At 38.8% G+C, this 20,199-nt stretch overlaps 1 protein-coding gene across 4 annotated transcripts in view; it reads right to left on the bottom strand.

Annotated features, from left to right (window-relative positions):
• ect2 (epithelial cell transforming 2) overlaps positions 1-20,199 on the bottom strand; it is a 63,037-nt gene that overhangs the window by 36,360 nt on the left and 6,478 nt on the right. For 2 of the 4 annotated variants that reach the window (XM_042512828.1, XM_042512844.1), the window contains exons 4-11: positions 17,040-17,132; positions 13,445-13,627; positions 11,103-11,192; positions 9,838-9,945; positions 5,979-6,052; positions 4,204-4,334; positions 3,621-3,736; positions 3,029-3,091 (exon numbers count right to left, since the gene is read on the bottom strand). In XM_042512828.1, the coding sequence (XP_042368762.1) occupies positions 3,029-3,091; positions 3,621-3,736; positions 4,204-4,334; positions 5,979-6,052; positions 9,838-9,945; positions 11,103-11,192; positions 13,445-13,627; positions 17,040-17,132 (858 nt within the window). The remainder of the gene's footprint in view (positions 1-3,028; positions 3,092-3,620; positions 3,737-4,203; positions 4,335-5,978; positions 6,053-9,837; positions 9,946-11,102; positions 11,193-13,444; positions 13,628-17,039; positions 17,133-20,199) is intronic. The other 2 variants (XM_042512836.1, XM_042512851.1) reach the window with 1 other exon arrangement.

Genomic DNA, 20,199 nt, shown 5'->3' with positions numbered 1-20,199 from the left:
TTTACTGTTTTTCAAGCCTGTTTTCACTGTGCAGGAAGTAGCATGGCGCCCACTTCACATTCACAAACTCTTGCAATTACAGCAAAACAGGCATTTCATATATTTCTGAAAACATTTTAGATGAGAAATAGGCAGAGCAGTAATGTAATCTTGATTAATATTTAATCAGCACTGCTTAATTTCACCGTTTGATCGCATTTTGGTCTGAGTTTGAGACAGAGAGAGGAGTGGGTGTGTCTCTTGATCAGCTGTATACTCTTTGAGTCCGCTATGGTGGTATGGGTAAAAGGAAATATACAGCCAGTGGTTTGAGCGGGAGCCCCAAGAGCTGGTGAAATACTGCAAAATGACATAATTGAACGACGGCTGGTGAAATACTGCCAAATGACATAACTGAACAACACAACAAGCGTTGCGAAGGGCAGGATGAGGGCTATCTCTGCACTGGTCAGATGGAGGAAAGTTTACCATTGTTCAATCTACACATATTCCTCACATTGTTTTCATATAAAGCTGGTTGAAAATCAGTGAAGAATCCCTTTAAGGCAGATGTTCTTAAAGTCAGACTCTGGCCCAGATCCGGACCGGCCGGCAAGTCAATCCGGACCCAGCCCATACCAAATTTTAGGAATACAATAATACAATGTAATAAGGTGTAGGTTTCCTACTTTAACAATTTACTAATTGTTAAGTAATTTTTAAGTATAAAAAAAATCAGTTTTGTGAAATATAGTGTATTTTGAGATGGTTGCAGCAATCCTGGCCCAAGATTAGGGCCTTAAACATACTCGTTTCCCAGTGTGACATTGTTGTCACGGCAACATTGACAGCTGGAAAGTGTATGACATTTTAGTCATCAGTGTCAGGATTCAGGGGTCAGCCCAAACTTATCACCTTATCACCAACTGTCCCGGATTTTCAGCCTTGAATAGAAATCCGATTTAGACCTTTGAATATTAAGTTTCAGAATCCCTGCTTTAAGGGTTTGGTGCCATAAAGATGCGCACTAAAAATCCTCCTACAGAGATGAGTTGAGTGACACTGACTTTGCTAAGACCGCTGAAAGATTCTGGGGCAATATTCCATACAGCTGGGATAACACAACACATGTTGTGCACTGTGAATGCATTAATACAGGACAAGGTGGCTGGGTAAAACTCACTGTTGACCTTCATAATGAGTTGGAGGTAAGCTGGTTTGCACAAACTGCAGTGAAAGCCTTTCGCCTACAGCTCTTCATGTAACAGCTCACTGTGGTAGTTTACTTTGTTTTCTCGTACTCTGCACTTTTTGCAACCAACACTCCAAAATGCTAGCCCACTTCACACACACAGCGACTGGGTGGATGTGGAAAGGTGACAAAGCAGGCATGATGTTAACTTGTCTTTCAAGTGAAGCAGCATTAATGCCTTCAAGGAAACACTGTCCATGAGTGTCCACTGTTATTAGGGCTGGGGCGACACGTCGACGTAATCGATTAAGTGAATGCATCGATTCATGTAACGTGTGTCGATGTCAAACTGTTTCACACATCGCGCGTAATGAGAGCGTGAGCAGTGCTGGGCATGTTGTTTTTTTGTGCTCGTGTATCAAGTTAAACTATGGCCCGAGCAGCGCTTGTCAGGCGCGTCTGAGCTGTGTGTCAGCTGCAGCACATCTAGAGAAACGGTGACTTGCCGTTTTTTTACGTGTGATGCTTGCGTGTGTTGACTCTATACCAATTTATACTGAAGTTGAAAGTCTCCCTCTCCCAGTTAAGACTGGGCTATTTTTTGGTGGGAATAATGCCCTGCAGTGTATGACAAGTTTAAAATGTTATTTTCAATAAATTCGCTGTTATATTTATTGAGTAATAAAAAAATAATAGTTAGATCAATTTCAAAAAAACGATAGATTAATCAATTAATCGAAAAAACAATTGATAGATTATTCAAGAAAAAAATAATTGTTAGGGCTGCACCTAACGATTGTGTAATTGTGTCTCTTTTCTCTACAATGGCAGGCTTTTAGCCTAGGAGCAAAGAACACCTTTGCCTTTATTCACAATTGAATTGCACTCAGTACAAATTAATTTGTTTAAGACAAAACGTGGCCTTTAACACTGGCTAGCCCCACTACCAAGCAGGCACATGAGCTCAGTGGAAAAGCAATGTGATCGATGCTGAGGAAAAAGGCTACAAGAGAAGCTGCATGGGAGGTGCTTCGAAATACTCAGAGACAGAAGGCTTTAGCAAAGACAGACAAGTATCTCAGGTTGACTCACTACAAAAATCAACTGAAATCTGTGGGTTTTTAGCTGTGCTATAGTGCAACACTCTAATCTAGTCAAATGTTCATGATGTGGCAATATAACTGGTTGTTTCATTTTGACAGTTTCCATTTGTTTAAGATAAGATACACCTGTATTAATCCTTAGCAGGGAAATTCAGTTGTTGCAGAAGCGCAGCAAAAATAAATACAGATGAGTGTGGCGAGGGACAAATACATAATAAGAGGCACATAAACTAAAATAAGAATAAAATAAAAGTAGGAAATATCCAGAGCATTTTGAGACAAAATAAAAAGTAGTAACAGTTAACGTGTGAGGAAAGGGTAATGGTGAACATAACTCATACATTACAAATTTTAACTCAACTCAATTTCAACTAAATGCACCATTTAACTTTAAAAATTTAAAAAGCGCAAAAAGAACCCTGACAATGAAGTCAACATCCTGAGGATAAAGAAGGAGCTTGAATAGGGGTCCTTCATTTAGCTTCAAATGAATGAATTAACTCTACAGAAATGAAACAGAAACAGAAATGAAAAGTACCAAAACAAGATTGGACGCAACATAAATAAAAGTGCTTGGTATTAAAAAAGACTAATGAGTCAAAGAGTATTGAAGACAAGCTTCAGCCACTGCCTTTATACTTAGACAAATACAGAGACAGAAAAATACTCTGTTGCTTGCATTTCATAAATGTGAATTATCCTTTAAATGAGTTTATATGCATTTGACGTGGCATAAACATATATTAACACTCACCTTTTCGTAGAGGTACATGGATTCCCCGGCTCGAGCGTCCATTTGAATGCTGCCCCAGAACCACTACAACAAATGAGAGAAAAGTGTTTTTAGTGACCGCTGGGTTCATACAGAGGTGTGTAGAAACTAAAGATTTCTAATTCTACTATGACATAGACTCTCCTTTAAAAACCAATAAGACTGGCAGGGTAAAGAAAAGGCCATATTGATTGGGGGTTATAACTAGACCTAAACCACCACTCTACCCTGGCCCAAATTATTCATCCAGTGAAATGGGGAAATCTATTATTGATCCGTCTCTCTGACAGCACAGACAGAGAGAGGAAGAGGAGAGACAGTATCGATCGAGGTTTAATCTAAAAGAAATCCAGATCAGATGATCATTTGGCATTCTCTTTAGGAGGAAATAACTGAAAGTATTCATTATTTTTCCTCTGACCCGCCTGTGTCTGCATCTTCCTGTTGCAAAACATGAGAGTATACTGATTATTCTGTTATGACAAGAATAATATCACATAGGTGTCAAACTTCTTTGTCTTTAGAAACTACACTGAAACAATCTCTACTTTTCCCATCCAAAAAAAAGACCCACCTCCTGTTTGACCACAAAGAGTTTCTTGAAGGGAGAAAACGGCAGCTCCTTTACTGAGTTTTCCTCCACTACCATGTGTGTACATCGCTCATCTCCAACCTCAAGATAACTGCCACCTTAAATACAGAAAGACATAGATAATGATAAAATAACATATATGTATATATATATCTATATATATATATATATATATATATATATATATATATATATATATATATAAAGAAGTAAATACAGAAACACCTATTAAAAATGTTTCAGCTTTACTTATTTAATTTAGCTGTCAATGTCTCAAATCAGAGCTGATCATTCATTAAATCCCCTTCACAAACAGCAATTGTCTGGTTATAGCTTAGCAAATGTACTGTGAGACTAAATTTCCAGTCTGCATGGGACTCTAGTAAGAGCATTACTCCATGGAGTTTTGTCATTTTTTACCTCCTTTCGTAAACCAAAAACACTAAAGTACAAGTGTACATTGCAAAGGTATACAGTGTAAATAGTGTGTGCCTGCCAGAAAGCCATAAAAATGAAACCTGCATCACAGATACTGTGACAGATGGCTGTGTGCTGCTGCACTGACCGTGTTTGAGTGTCCTCTCCTCCATGTTTGCCTTCTCTTCATCTGAGAAACCCAAAAAACTGAGGATGCAGTCCTGGAACGGAGGAACTTTAAACTCCATTCGAAACTCCTCTTCTCCTGCATGAAAGTGCCTGAACACATGAAGGTGGGAGACACAAAGAGACAATGACTATGACCATGTTTTCATTTCTGAAATTTGGTTTGTGTTGGAAGCCCTAAAGGTTCAGTGTGTAGGATTTTGTGGTATCTAGTGGTAAAACTGCAAACTGCAACCAAGTAAAACTTCCTGTGTTATAAGCATGTGGCAGAAAAATGGTGGCCAACGAGAGAATGGCCCTACCTAGAGCCAGTGCTTGGTTTGTCTGTTCTGGGCTGCTTTGAAATAACATGGCAGACTCTGTGGATAGGACCTCCTTGATATGAAGATATAAATGGCTCATTTTAAAATAATGAAGAAGAAAAAAATGGCAACATATTATATACAATATCTGCCAATAGATGTTCCTAAGTCCCGCACACTGGACCTTAAAATGTCATTTTCTCATGCACAGAAATAAACCAGTGAATGTGAAAGGTCTAACAATCGACTAATAGAGTTACCTGAATATAGTTACTTCTGTTGCCGCCATATTTTAATAGAATTTGTGTGTAGATCAAGCATATACTATAAACATGCACCGAGACACTGTATATCACACTGGAGTAATTTTGGTCTTTTGTAATTGCTAGATGCAGATTTGATTTTATTAATTGTAATTTATCATTAAATAAACCAAAAAAAAACAAACAAACGACTTTGTAGTTGTCATCCTAAAGGGAGTAAAAATAGAAAGATTTGGAACAATAATACCAAAATAATAGAAATACCATGCTGTACGTGTGTACAGTATGGTATTTATTTAGTGTCTGATTCAATTGAAGGTTAATTCCAAAGTTGTATTTTACAATAAATGTAAAATACAAGTCACTTTTAGGAGGAGTAACGAAACAGTACAAGCTCTTGCACAGCTGACAACCCTGTCCTGTAAATGTTTCAAAATAAAATGCATTGTATCAGCAAGTGATGGCATTCTGTCCACAGAGACACAGTCAGAGGGCTTTTGTTTTGAAAGGAAAGCAAGGAAGTTGAGCTAAAACACACATCTTTGTATTTCCTCATCTCTGACAGAGAGACTTTAAACTATAATGTAAAGTGGTAAAGAGTCAATGTAATAATGAAAACACCATATTCACTGTCTATTCCTGCTGACAAACACATGCGTCACGCATAAAAAAACGGCGAGCCTCCATTCCTTCAGATGTGCTGTAGCTCACACACAGCTGAGACGCGCCTGACAAGCATTGCTCAGGCGGACAGTGTGCACGCTCTCATTTGATGACATGAGCGACGAAACAAAAAACAATACTATAATATAATAATATATATGTTATATTAAAGAAACTTTAGCCGGGTACAGAATCGAGCTTGCAGACAGAACACAAAGCAAAGACAACAGCTAAGTTTCATTTTGGCCTGTCATCAACGGGTGATATAATCTGCTGCCACGTGTCTTATTACCAGTGAAGGTAACGGTCAGCAGATGCTAGAAATGAGAAACTGCTACCTGAGCACCTGTCCACTGCTCTTTGCCAATGATAAAGAGAGATAAAAGAGTCAGAGCTTAGCTAATCACTGTATGTCATTGCCACCATGGACATCAGAATTTTTCACACCAGTGAGCCCAAATGACTTTGAATGGTACATACAGTAGGACTCAATCCTTCCTTCTACTTACACGTCATTTCTTCTCTCCCAGGCCTTGTGAATCCATGACGGAGTGAGAATAGGAGTCCCCATGCACACTGCCAGCTGAGAAATGAGGACACAATATGACATAGGAAAGAGGGAGGAGAAAAACCAAACACAAATGAGTTAATGTGCAACCAAGAGGAGAGGTAAGAGGGATACTTAATAACTTGGGATGTAATGAGACCAAAAATGCACCGGAGCTCCAGGCATCGGAGTAACAGTCTTAACATGGAGAAATGGACCAGTAATGACAAGAGAGACCGGGTGTTATCACAATGGACTAGGCTTGGGCAGTATCATGGTATTACGGTATAGCAGGGTATTTAGAAATCCTGATGGTGTGATTTTAAATACCATCAAAAATATGGACCTTCATCTTTCTATTAATTTCATCCTAGAGTGGCTGTAATGAGGTTTTTATTGTGCATCACATGACCCTGCATGTCAGTGTGGTGCAATCATAGACTTTATATAAAGATGGACGACATGACCCCACCTACCTCCGCTATGCTTAAGTGAGGTTAAAATATCAGATATACAGGCGTTGCCATCTTGCAAGGGATTTTGCACAGTAGAGATATCCACGATGGGGGAGTTTATGCCAAAACACCCATCCGAGCGCATGGATTGGCTGCCACAGCTGTCAATCATGGAGGAAAATCTCCCATTTTTATAACTGAAAACTCATTAAAACCAAACTCATCATAAAAACAAATACTTAAATATTAATCAGGGTTATGAGAACTACCTTCAGTGTCAAAAACCGTCTTTGGTTAAAATGTATTTGGCGTGTACTTTGAGTTTTTAGTTTGACCTATGACCATTCACTAACACAGAGGGGCGGGCTTTATGACCTATACTGCAGACAGACACCAGGGGGCTCAGCTTCCTGTTGCACCCATAGACTGTATATAAAGAAGGACAACATGACAGTTTCCCAATAGTATAACTTTTCAATCTTGATCGCCCCCTGGTTACTACTCAATTCTACAAAAAGGGGCTTTTCCGCCATGACGGACAGCTGTGTGTGCCTATCCATGCCCTCGTATTCAAAGGAGCTGCTTGCGATTGGCAGGACAGATATTTTGGCTTGAAACTCCCCCAGCTTGGAATATAACCACAGTCCGATGGCCACATCAAGCCATATTTTATTGTGATATTGCAAAATTAGATACACTGTTTCATTCCTAGTAACAACAAAAAGGCAGGTATGACATTTATCAACAAACGGTTTATTAAGACTTCCAAATAGTTCCACTGTCAATGCTCACAGAACAATCTCCCCAGTCTGTTTTCATTACTCTTGTTCGCACTGTCACTCACAATCACAAGACAAATTCAACAAATACAAACAGTTTTCACTTCAGACGGAATACAGAAACAAGTACGAGGCTCGATTGGTTGAAACACTTCCCTTTTCTCCCTTTTTTGTTAGCACCACACTTTCAAATGGAAAGCAGCCTTGACTGCCTGTCACGCAGCCAACAAGTTCTTACTACATTTTGTCTTGTGCTAGAACAAAATACATCCTCCACAAGACTTTGAGGAGGAACAGGAGAGGTGGCGAGGTGAAAAATTGAAGGCAATAACAGAGAGGAGGGAGAGAGAAGAGAGAAAAAGGTTAAATAGAAAATCACTGGCAGAGATGATTGAAAGAAGTAAAGCATCAAGCATCTGTTAATCTGTGCAGAGGGGAGCCAGCTGAATGACGAGTGTCAATCTATTCATCTACCCTCCCATCTATCTCTGCGTATCCCTATGGAGGAGGTTGTGTATTGAAGTCAGTTTAAAAGGATTCAACTGGGACTCAAATCACCATTTTCTGACATTAGACCCAGAGGAAATTCAAGCTTGGCTGGGAGGGACTTCACACAAGTTCTCTCTCATTTTGTTTACTCATTCAGAGAGGGGAGAAGTGCTACAACAATTAAAGGAGTGGTGGTGTGCAATAAAAAGAGGAAAAAAAAACTGAAAACATCACCAGGGTTGTAGTCCTAACTTCTGGAACCTGACTAAGTGCTGCTTCCACATTATTTTGCTGTTTTTGATGGTTAGGTTTACTTTTCATTTTGACAACTTCACTTTGGTTTCACATTGTTCTCAGTTGTTTTAGTTCTAGTACATGTTTCTGTGTCAACACTGTTCTGATCTTGATGGATTGTTGAGATTTTGGGCAGCACTGTCATTAGTCTGGTCCACCACCGATGAAGGAATACAGCCGGAACATGTTAGCAGAAAAACCAACACTTTCGTTGTTATTTTCTGTTCATTTTACCAATGTCCTCAACAAAAGCTGTTGTTGGCATTGTTAGCTGTCAAAGGAATTAAAGAAAAATGGAAGCTACTATATCATAATGTTTTACACATACACGTTGGAATAAATAAATGTTACCGACAAAAGAGACAGTTTTAGTTATACCACTATTTCGAAAGCGGTATTGGACTTAAAATATTGGAATTCAGCAGTTGTGCACATTAGAGCAAAGAAGAAAAAACAACTCAAATGTTGGTGATTTAATTGGGGGTAGTTTAGTTTGCCCGACAGGCCAACAACAATTTCATTACATCAATTATCTGAATGTTAATATAGTCTTTTGCCTAAAAAAATGTATTTTTTTCATTTCAATTCAAAAGTGCATTTTTAATTTATTAAAAACTAGGAGGTACATCATAAATTGCCAAGTTTAAAAATAGGCGTACATATATATTGTTTTTCAGAACTACCTCTCCTGTACACAGCCATGTGTGATTTGGGGAAAACAAACATTGTGTGTTTTTACTACAAAGGTTGTTCCACAAGGTTCAACTTTTGGTCCTGTTAAGGTCACAGTTTTATTAATATTTTCATCAATATTACATCCTCTATATATTGTAATTTCCATCTTTATGTAGATGGTACAGTTCTGTATTGCTTTGCTAATATTTCACACTCAGACAATGAAATCCTACAACAAGCCTTTGACAACTGCAAGATGTCCCTTTTGATTTGACATTACTCTTGAATGCAAACAAGATATATGCTATTCTATAAAGCCATACATAATGCAGACAATAGTTTGCATTTATTCTCCATATGATCGCAGTATTGAGGCTCTTGGAGTGTAAGTATCTCGGTATCTGGCTGCAAATAAAAGCTTCATTGACACAGTTGTCTGCAAGCGACAACAAAAAGTTGGACATTTGCACAGAAACAGAGCTAATTTTCGACGCCCCAGTGGAGAGCGAATAATTGAGGCCGTCTTCCTGTCTGTCTTGGATTACAGAGATGTTATCTATAGACACGCCTCTGCACTCCTTAACTCCTAGATTTAGTGTATAAGCTCGCCCCAAGATTAATTACAGGCAAATGCTGAGCTATTCCTCATTGTCTCTTGTTTGAAAAGGTTTGGTGTCTCATACAGTATGATGTGATAGGCATTGGTTTCTATTTATAAAGCCCTAAATAGCAACACACCGTCATATATCATGGCTCCTGCTGTCCAGCGTGCAAGCATGACGTATGGGGAAAAGTGCCTATACTTATATGCTTCACACATGGTGAACATTTTACAACATACATCAAAATTGAATGCATTTGTTCCTACAGGTCAGTTTAAAACTATGATTACAAACTACTCCTCTCTTGATTGTAACTGTTTATAACTGTTTCCTTGTTGTTGGTTTGTTTTTTTAATTAATTATTTTCTGTGTTTAATTAGTTAGTTTTAATTTTCCTCTCCACATCAAGGGAAATGAGGGCATAACAATATTACCTGCCCAAGTGCACAGTGGTATTAATGTCAGAGACACACAGAGTGAAATTATTGCAAGATAAGTGTAAACAACAAAAGAAAGCATGTACAAACCCTGTATTTCTCTCCGTGAGTGGAGTAGGCGATGAGATGAGTAACCTTGGTGCTGAAGTCTTTCCGGATGGTCCCACCCATGTGATGAACCAGATTCACCAAGTTCTTCTGCATAAATATAAAAAGCACAAGCTTAGCACAAAGAGGGGGGAAACAGGAAGGTGGAATATGACCGCCATTTTGCTATGCCAGCGGCTGTTTTTTCTGTTGCTATTCATTTTTTTCCAGATAAATCAATTAATGTCTTTGCACTAATTAGACTATTTGATTTCCAAATACCTTGTAGATCAGGAATGGGTGGAAATGTGTTATGGTAACAGACCACAGTAATAAACAGAGACAACATTACTTGCACTGAGCTACTCTGTGACAACTGGCAGAAACGTGATGTTTTTTGAGGCTGATAGTGATATGGGTATTTAGTGGTTCTAAAAGAAACAACATTGGCCTATTGTAATTTTTTTGCATTAACAAATAACTTAATCTTAAAATGAAACTAATGCATACCAATATATCCGTAATAACCGGGCCATATATCACAATATAGTCATTGCTTTAGCTCTGGTTGACTGTAGCCAAACCATGTTTGGTCTTACCCAACCCTCATCTGCGTCTCATATGGCTTGACTCTTGTACGGCTGTGCTGGTTAACAGACAGAGAGCTCGGCTCTACAACTCTAACTGAACCTGTTTTTGGAACTCATTTTCACTCCTATTGATGCAAACCCAATACTTCCTGCTGCTGCTGTTTTACATCATTACTACCAAATTGGTGGAAGCGGTGCCATTCCTTAACAAAAAGCGCATCTACACAACACAGAGTTGACATGTTTGGAAAAGTTTTGTCAGCCGAACAAATCTCCTTAAAACTCACATCTTTCTAAGCAGGAAGGTTGCACTTTGAAACCCAGATCAACATCAGATTTAGTGTTGTGTTCAGATACCTTTCATATGCGTTTAAACCTATAAAATATGAGAAAACTGGATTGATTTCTTTTGAAAACATGGCAAAAAAGGCAAATTGCAAGAAATTAGGAAAAGGTGACAAGAAAATGACATGAAAATCAGTTTAAAAAAAAGAAGTATTGTTAACTTTTCAAAATCTAAATGATTATTATTTGTGTGTGCTTGTTTGTTGTTTTAGGCATTTATGTATACATTTATTTATTTAGCTAAATTTCTCAAATTGCTTAGGTCTCAAACAGTTATAAACAAAAAAAAAAGTACAAAGTTAAACATACATAATGTGACTTTAATATACTCACCATTTCCTCTTTGTTCCTGAAGCCAGTGAAACACAGTGACAGGCTAATCATTGTGGTGGAGTAGAGAGGACGGCATGAAAACTGTAGAGGCTGGGAAGGCAAAAAGCAAAAATCAGTGCAAGAAAAACATTCAATTAAGTACAAAATTACTAGGCTAGTAAGACCATACTGATAACATGAGCTCAACATTCTGTTTCACTCTGTATCAGGCTAGATTCGCTGCCGCCCAAAACACTTTCCAGAGATTTAATTCTAAACAGGGCCAATCATGAATCGGCATCACAGTTGCACAGCATATGCTGCCAATCAGTGACTGCATTGTTGTTGTTAATGACATAAAGTGTAGGCAGAACAGTAATGGCAGCTGCCATAACAACAAGCACAAACTTTACCATTATAGAAAACACATAACGTAGCAATGCAGTTTGTGCAGTAGAGGCTAGTGCTAACATCAGGATTGGCTGAAGGAGTTTGTGTTTGGGGCAGCAAAGAGTCCAGACTGATACAGAGAGTCAAAACGAATGTTATGCTTGGGTTAACAGGATGGTCTTACCAGGCAACAAAATTACATTTGAATGCTCTGAATGTCATTTCGTCCTTTCACAGTGTGATTCAATTGAAAACCACTTCAAATACTACAGCATCCTTCAGCAATTTTTTTTTGTTTTTTTTTAGTACATTATTTTTATAACTATGACAACATAAATGAATCCACGATTTTGGCTTCCCTCGATTTTCAAAACAAGATAATTGAGATAAAACAATTATGTGCAGCATTATGAGTCCAACAATGTTGCTCCCATTTTGTCTTTTATTTTGTAAATCAAGCACACCCTTTTCTCATGCTCCAAACTCCAAACAGAAGTTTCAGTAAAACAGGTTGAAAACAAGAGAGCCACAGCACACTGCCTCTGTGGTTGTTCTGAAACTCGTCATTTTGTTTCCAGACAGCATGTGCAAGGATAGAGAGAGCACGAGCGGGGAGCTATAATACATCCATAGCGGGGAGAGCAGACGTGTGTGTGCAGGTGATGGTGACAGTGAGGCTGCAGTGAGAGGAGCAGAGAGTATGACGTGAAACGCAGCTGTGTGATGCGTCCACAGTTGAGGCTGTTTGTCAGAAAATAAATGCTACAACTCCTCAAGACTCGAGACACGTTCTCATGTCTAGCTCGCCAGCTGATGAGAAAGTGACAGAAGTTAGCCTCGAAGTTAACAAGCTAAGTTAGCTTTCCACTGGAAACAGTCAAGACTCCCTTAAGGTGGACTGTTAAGGTGGACCAGCTTTTCTCATTGAAGTGACACTCCCAGCTGCTTCTCAACAGATAAAGGAGAAATGTTAGTGAAGTTAGTGAAAGTCATTGATCCCAATTCAAAATTTATTTTGCTGTTATTGATACAGTAACTGTTATGTATTGTTAAATTATATTAGTTGGGTTACATTTTATTATTATGAGAATGTGACCAAACTACAGTAATGTGCAAGATGTGTTACAGTCATGGCTGCACCACAAAGCTTTCATTGTTTTTCAGTTCACTTGTATTTAAAGTTAAAGGGCATCCAGTGTAAAAAATAAACACCAGGGTTAAGGCTCAATAACTGCATGATCGTCTACAGGCAAGTGAGTAATCATGTCAAATAATCGTGATTTCAATAATCAAAATAATCGTGATTATTATTTTGCCATAATGAAGCAAAGCCCTAAAGTTAGTATGAATGGTGACTCCAGCACCTAATAGTTTCCAGGTCAGATTAATGGCTGACAGAGTTGAAAAAGTGCAAAATGCCCAAAGACCATTTCTCATTATCCAGAGACATACATCTTTATGATGATGCTCTACAATGCTGTCTGAACCTGCTTATGAGTGTGAGTGTGAGTGTGAGTGTGAGTGTGAGTGTGAGTGTGTGTGTGTACATCAGCTGACAAACGTGCAGAGCACTTTGTCTTGTTGATAGACGCCACAGTTGGGGAATATTGTTCATGTTCAACATTAGCATCCTATGTGAAGTCTCTTTCAGACCGACAGCACAGCAGGCAGAGGCAGCTCCTGTTCATCATCCTGTTCAAAGCCCTAATGGATTTTTTGCATCCTGCTTTTTTGAAATCACAGTTCATCCTGAACCTGTCCCTGGTGGGTTCTCACCATGTGAAACGGACATTTTTTTTTCGGAGCAAAAATTTCAAAGTGAAGTTGTTTGAATTTCACGTTGATACCGTTTGAGAGGCCATGCTATTATTTAATGTTTATGAACAAATCTAATTACTTCTTGATTATACAATGTCTGTAAATCTAGTCTGTGACAGAAACTATAATAAATATGTTGTTAATCCATAACTTACTTCCTCCTTTGCAGCACAGTGCAGCACAACAGGAGGCCCAATGATGCGGTTGTCACGTTTGTAGAGGTAGCTGTAGTCAGGAGAATCAAAGTCTGCGAGGACAAACACTGTCTCGTAATCAGTGTTATCTCCATCTCCAAACTCTTGGATGTTGTCTGTCATTATGCATGGGGTGCTGATGTCCTAAACAGGAATAATCACAAGACAGTAATGAAGCAGTGCATGACGATGTGACAAAGAAGATGCAACATTCAGAAGTGTACAATTAATCAGCAAATTACCAAAGAGTGTGAGGGAAAGGTTTGCTAGTGAGGCTGTTGGTATTTCTTGAATTTATTTATAATAAAGGTAAATTTTCTCTGTAGTGAGTAAAAACTGCAAAAAAAACAAACTGAAGGATAGTACTGGCATTATTTTTATTTTTTTCTTACTGTCAACAAATCCAATAAAAAGGCCAAAACCAACAATGTTAGTCCCCTCTTCAATATTTTCCATCTTCCCTGTACACAGGTAAGACCGCTAAAATAGGCTATAGACTGCTTTCACATTGCCAGTAAAGCCATGTACACAGCTCTGCAACAGACGAATGAGGGTTTTTTTGTGTGTGACTCCTGTCAAAGGAGTATCTTGCAGTTACTGTCATCAAACAATAGGGGACAATATGTGTATTTCCAAATTACGCACAACACACTGCAGCAGTAACTTCAATAATTATTTGTAAATATCATGCTAATTATCCTGATGCTGGAAAATGAATGGTGAAGATCTAATGGTAATTCCTTCAGGACAAGCTACCTGCAAGGAAAATTCTAAATATCGTAAAACAGATAGCACATTGCTATGAGGAGGCTACACACTGAGACAGACATTATGAAAGCATGGCTAGTAACATAGATTTTTTTGTCTAGCAGAATTTATAGCTCAATATGGCCTTTGTCCAAATTCAATATGGTATGAAAGCTTAATATTATTTCTATTTTTCTGTTGTTGCAGTAACAAGGCACTGTTAACCTGCGAGAAGAACAAAGACTTTTACCTGCAGCATGATCAAGCTTGGATTGCAGCTGGCAGGAAGTTTAAAGATCTTTTAACAAAAAAGCTTGTTCTAATAACAAATATTACAAGGCACAAAGTGCCTTTCAACGATCAGAAAAAAAAAAACTACTGTGTGGAACTTACTCAAAATGACTGCAACGTAATGAAGTAACAATTACTAACATGGCACATTTTTGTTTATCCAGATTCAAACAACCTCTGTGGCGCAGAGAAATATATTATTTATTCGGATTGGGAAAAGCAGATAGTTCTTGTTAGTAGGACAAGTTCATTGTTGGTTTTGGTATTTTCATAAATAGTCAAAGTAAGAAAAATATGAAATCACCAAACTTTGGTGGCCTTCAAAACAATTTTGAGGCTAAATATTTGCATCGATTTATACCGACCTTAGTGAAATGTAAGCCAGTAAGTAAAACTGCACCATAAACAGTCATGTAAAAACATGACTGACTGAAATGAAAAAGTTTGGTGCCACTAAGCTATTTTGAAAAGGATTTCAATAAAGATTTTCATGGTTACTTTGTGAAATATCGTCTTCCTATCAATGCACCAAGGTCAGTGGAGCTCTTAACACCACTGCAGACATCTCCAATCCATCAAGAAAAATAGGTGGAGAAAGGACTGCACTGCACAATCATTCACTCTTACACATACAGTCGACACAATCATATTCTCTCTCTCTCTCTCTCTCTCTCTCTCTGCTATAGAGTAACCATGCTCAGTGCTGCATGAAAACAATCAATTCTGCCCTCTCAGATGAGAAAGCGCGTTACTCTGAATCAGAAGCGAATTGTTTGAATCAATGGCTTTGATAAAAGAACAAAAATTAAATCACAAACTAACTGTCAGGCTGCTTATGTGCAAAGCTGGCACTGCCTGTAAAACTGCCCATTAAACAAATTACCTGCGAAACATTTGTTCCATTAGGTAACACAGGACAAAGTGAAAAGGCATCAGCGAAATGTAACATCCACAGTCAGAAATAAATTTGTTACAATGTTAGGAACACATTATTTCAAACACCAATATAAAAAGTTTTAACATTTTGGGAAATACACTTTGCTTTCTTTCTGGGGGTGAGATGAGCAGATCAATAGCAACAGCATACCCTCGCTGAGCATACCTGTTATGCTTCGCTAATACTAAACACATGAAGTAGGGGAAATAGCTAGCCTGGCAATCTTAAAATAAATATACCAGCTCACTAGTGAACATATTATGTCTTGTTTGTTTAATCTGTACATAAACAAAAATGCATCGGCATGTTCACAGTAGATGCAGAAGCGCCCTGATATGTCAACTGTCACGCAGCCACCCATCAACAGTTGCCTGGCCATTCACAGCAGTTGCGCATATCTCCATGCCGGTAAGCAATTCTACTCATCTAGTCTTCTCTTAAGTCTACAGCCATGCAAGGTCATGGCAGTAAGGTTTGATACTAGACACGACCCAGCAGTCAACTGAGATTGCTTCAAATCAAGCAGCCGTTATTTTTCTGTAAAGTGTAATTCTGGGTACGTTGTGGCCCCCTGAATTTGATGCGGAGTGAGCGCCATAGACTTTCACACTACTCTTTGGTACAGGGAGCAGCAGACATGCAGGCTGTAGCACAGAGAGCGAGAGCTTTGCACTGTATGGATCTGAGACAACATTATCTTCTGTCCTCTGCTCAGAAGTGGTGAATTTATAGCGCACAGCAACTTAACACAACACAGTCTCTGGCTTTTGTTTGATTTCTCGTGTTGTGAGGGCATTTAGTTTGTTTACTTTATTTGCTTGAATGATTACTTGAATGCTGCTGTCACACAGAACATCCCTGTGAACCAGTTAAAAGTTTAAAACTTTAGTTTGAAAACAAAACAACAAACTGTCAAATATTCATATTGAACAGCCATATCTCGTTTGACTGGAATAATCCTGTGTTTGGCACGGCCAGTGCAGTGACCAAAACCTCACAAACCATAGTCCTGGCAAGACAGACAAATTGTTGCTACAAGAACCACACCCTGACTCTAGCTCAGTAAAGACATTAGCTTGTTTTCAATCTTCTCATCTCACTCTCAGAGAAAGGTTAAATTATACATTTCCAAAAACGCTAAACCCTTAAATAGGAGAGGTCACTCAGAAATCAAAGCTTTAGGAGTATTGTTGTTGATAACAGTTCAAGATCTGTCTAATGAAATCTTTTGTGTGCAGAGACATTTTCATGTGACTGCTTCCAACTTAAACACCTCTGAATTTCCCATTTTCAAATGCCAGAGCGCTAAACAGAAAGTCTTTTTAAATGACTTATATATTACTCAGGCTAAAAACTTGCGTTGACATCTGAGTGCAAATCTCCGTTAGAGAGCGATCCACATGTCAGGTATTACATCAGTTATATTTAAATATTCACCCACAAATCAATTCACCATCAGTGAGTTGGCCATGCACAGCGATTGAGTGAGTATCCAGTGTGAATTAAGACTCATGCAGCACTTCCCCCAGTCCCCATCAAAGTGTCAGACAGTCACACACAGAAGCAGACACTGTACTGTACCATATTGACTATAGATTTTATCATCATTTTCTCTTCGGCACCCGCCTCGCCTTCTCTTATCTTTACCACCGGTACCTCCATTACTCTGACGGCCTGTAAAAATCAACCAGCAGGAAGTGGATGTCAAACACCGGCATTTAAAGGGAGGAGAGCAGAAGAAGTAGAAAAAAGGGGACGGACAGAAGGCTGAGAGAGAGTGAAGAAAGAGTAAAAGAGATAGCAGGGGACAAATTCATACAAATTAACCCTACATGAGGACAAAGAGAGGATGGCCAGGTTTAGGGATTCAGGAAGGAGGAGGTGGGGAGGAGATAGGGCGGGGTCTGTGTCCTTGCAAAGTCTGAAGACAGTGACTTCAAACAAATATCAAGCTTCACAGGGGGTAGGCTGGGGAGGAGAAGGAATTTCTGTTTAAAATTAATATAAAAAGTTCAAAGCCCTCGGGAGGGAGGAGGAGAGGAGAAAAAGACGAGGGCAGAAAGGGAAGGGGACGTGAAGAAATGGTGGGGGGGCGTCTTTTTCCTGTGGGTTGCATGAGAGATGGCGGCGGGCGGTCAGGCAGGCAATCGGGAGAGCTCTGATGGAGCTGTCGGCAGATGTCTTTGGATGTGGCTGCGCTGCAGATTGGCAGGGAGAAACAGATGATTTAAGCAGGAAGCCTTCAGAAGTGACAGGGCTCAGGAGACCTGGGAAGGAAGTCATTCTCGCAGCACTTAGTCTGCCGCCACGCCTCCAAATCACCTTCACATGGCGCTACTCAAAGACACAAAACTATGCTTCTTACTGGAGCACACGCAAACGCGCAATGATAGACACATAAATATCCCCATTAAAAAGTGTACACCTTTTGACAGGATGTCATAAGCTGTATGTTTCAACAGCCTGATACAGGTGCATTTTTTTAATTAAATATAATATCAAACGGGGTTATTTTGGTTCTGTAGTGACATCCCATCCTATCTCGCAATGTTTTAGTCAGCTCACATGGTAAAAAAGCAGAAAGGGAATTGTATGGATTTTTAATTTGGATTGTACTGCCACTCATCATGTGAAGAGCTAAAAATAAAAGTTGACAATAGTTTATCAGGATCGGGTCAGAATCTTTGGTCAACATAAAACCAATCTTCCTAGATCTGTGCAATGATTTATGTCAGTTGAGGAGGAGATATCTCTTGTTAGAACAAGTGAAGCCAGAAGAGTGGAATATAGGTTGAAAAAGGTTTGCAAATTATTGCATTCTGTTTTGATTTACAATTTACACAGCTACACATTTTTGGATTTGAGGTTGTTTATCACATTGTAGAAGATAAAGGTCCCTAAATTGCCTTTTCACTGAGACTTTAATACATTGAGAAGTGAATTTTCTGAATATTATCTGACTAAGTGATCATTTTTAAGACCTATTCAAACCAGTTTGTACACCAAGGCAAGAAAAGGTCACCAAATGTAAATATCTAAATGGCACATTGAAATGCAATGTAAAATCAATGCATTTCATTTGTTATTTGTGCATTTGAAAATTGGCTTCTACTTTTATGTGAGCTCACAGTGCTGAGATAGAAATACTATACAAATACTGAACATAATATTACAAAACAGTGTATCAACATGGCCACCATAAAAAGAAATACTAGGATTTCTTCTTTGCCCCCTCCAGCTAGTCCTATGACTTATTGTGCTCCATAAAAATACTACTGTTTGAAGAAGAAAACTAAGCTGCACCTTGGTCTCACTTGGCCTTGCGGACTTAAACAACAGAGGGACCATCACTCCCAGGGCAGCAATAGTTTCCACACCAAGGCCAAATTTGGGACAGAAAATTACTCAAAAGCAACGCGACTCCTCAACCAAAGCTGTGTTCTGAATCACCAGCATAGAGAAATACAGACAGTGTGGTTGCCCACCTTAAACAGAGCCAGATGTCAGATCCTCACTTCCACCAGTTAAAATGACTGCTGACTGAAGCTTATATTATCTGTCAATAGTTGAGTAACTTGTAAACAGACCAAAATGAAAGTTGTTTAAGTTCTCTCTGTAACCCGTGTTTGTGCTCAGCCAAAGATTCCTTTGAAAGGGAAGCAGCTCCAATCTGTAGCGCCACTGTACAATCGTGAGTAGTGATGAGGATCGTTATTTTTCATTAATATTGACACCAATATTGAGACACCTTAATGATCCGAGTCTTTATCTGTACCATAATTTATATATGCTAACTAGCTCTTATCCTGCCAATTTGGATTTAAATGATGCGACTAAACTCGAGATGTAATGGTATGTCCTAGTACCCCCAGGACTAGGTAGCAGTTTCGATAAGCTTAAACATTATTGATTTTGGGGTTTTGAAAGAAGTGGAATCACATCCTCAATAGAACCAGGTTTTGATCCCCATCCTTAATCATGACTACACTAAGTATTTTTGTGGTTCCAACAAGTCCAGTTGAATTAAATGTCTTCACTTTAGCAAACTAAAGAATAGCAGGAGAGGAGTCACATTCTCTCAGTTCAACCGGAAGCAATCAGCAGTAAACACACATGTGCATAGCACTGGTGGGCAGATTTCTCAGCACCAAATATAGCACTAGCAAAGAAACGAGTGGTCAAGGTGAGTTGTCATGCTGCACAGATTGTAAAAATAAACTGATCAGCAGAGAGTGATCAACCCACAATCTAGAGAAACATCGCGCAGAAGCTTGCAAAACATAAGCAGCATCAACCATGATGCAATATGAACCTAGTTGGTAACAATACACGGGAAAATGCAAGTGAATAACAGCTGTAAAGGAAGAGCTGCACACCAGGATCAGATAATCATATTTGCCAAAATGCTGAAATTGTCTTGCAACAGAAATAATAAAACAATGAACTATATTGAATTTGTATACATTTTTAAATGTTAAATTATCTGTAAACCAACCACTATAGCACTACATAAAACATAAATTACTTTCAATGTTTTAATGTTTCACACATCTGTGCTGATACATTTGTGAGGCAGAAATGATTGCTACCCATGGTGACAGCAAGATACACTGTAACATCATAAACAGGCAATCCATGTCTGTGGTGCTGAAAATGCCAGACCAGAAAAGTTCCCCACATAATTATACATCCTGTTTTATCACAATTATCCATATCTCATTAGTCTTACTCAACATCCATG

This window comes from Plectropomus leopardus, chromosome 3 (genome assembly GCF_008729295.1).
Source record: "Plectropomus leopardus isolate mb chromosome 3, YSFRI_Pleo_2.0, whole genome shotgun sequence".
Taxonomy (NCBI): Eukaryota; Metazoa; Chordata; class Actinopteri; order Perciformes; family Serranidae; genus Plectropomus; species Plectropomus leopardus.
This window is presented reverse-complemented; position numbering and strand designations above follow the sequence as displayed.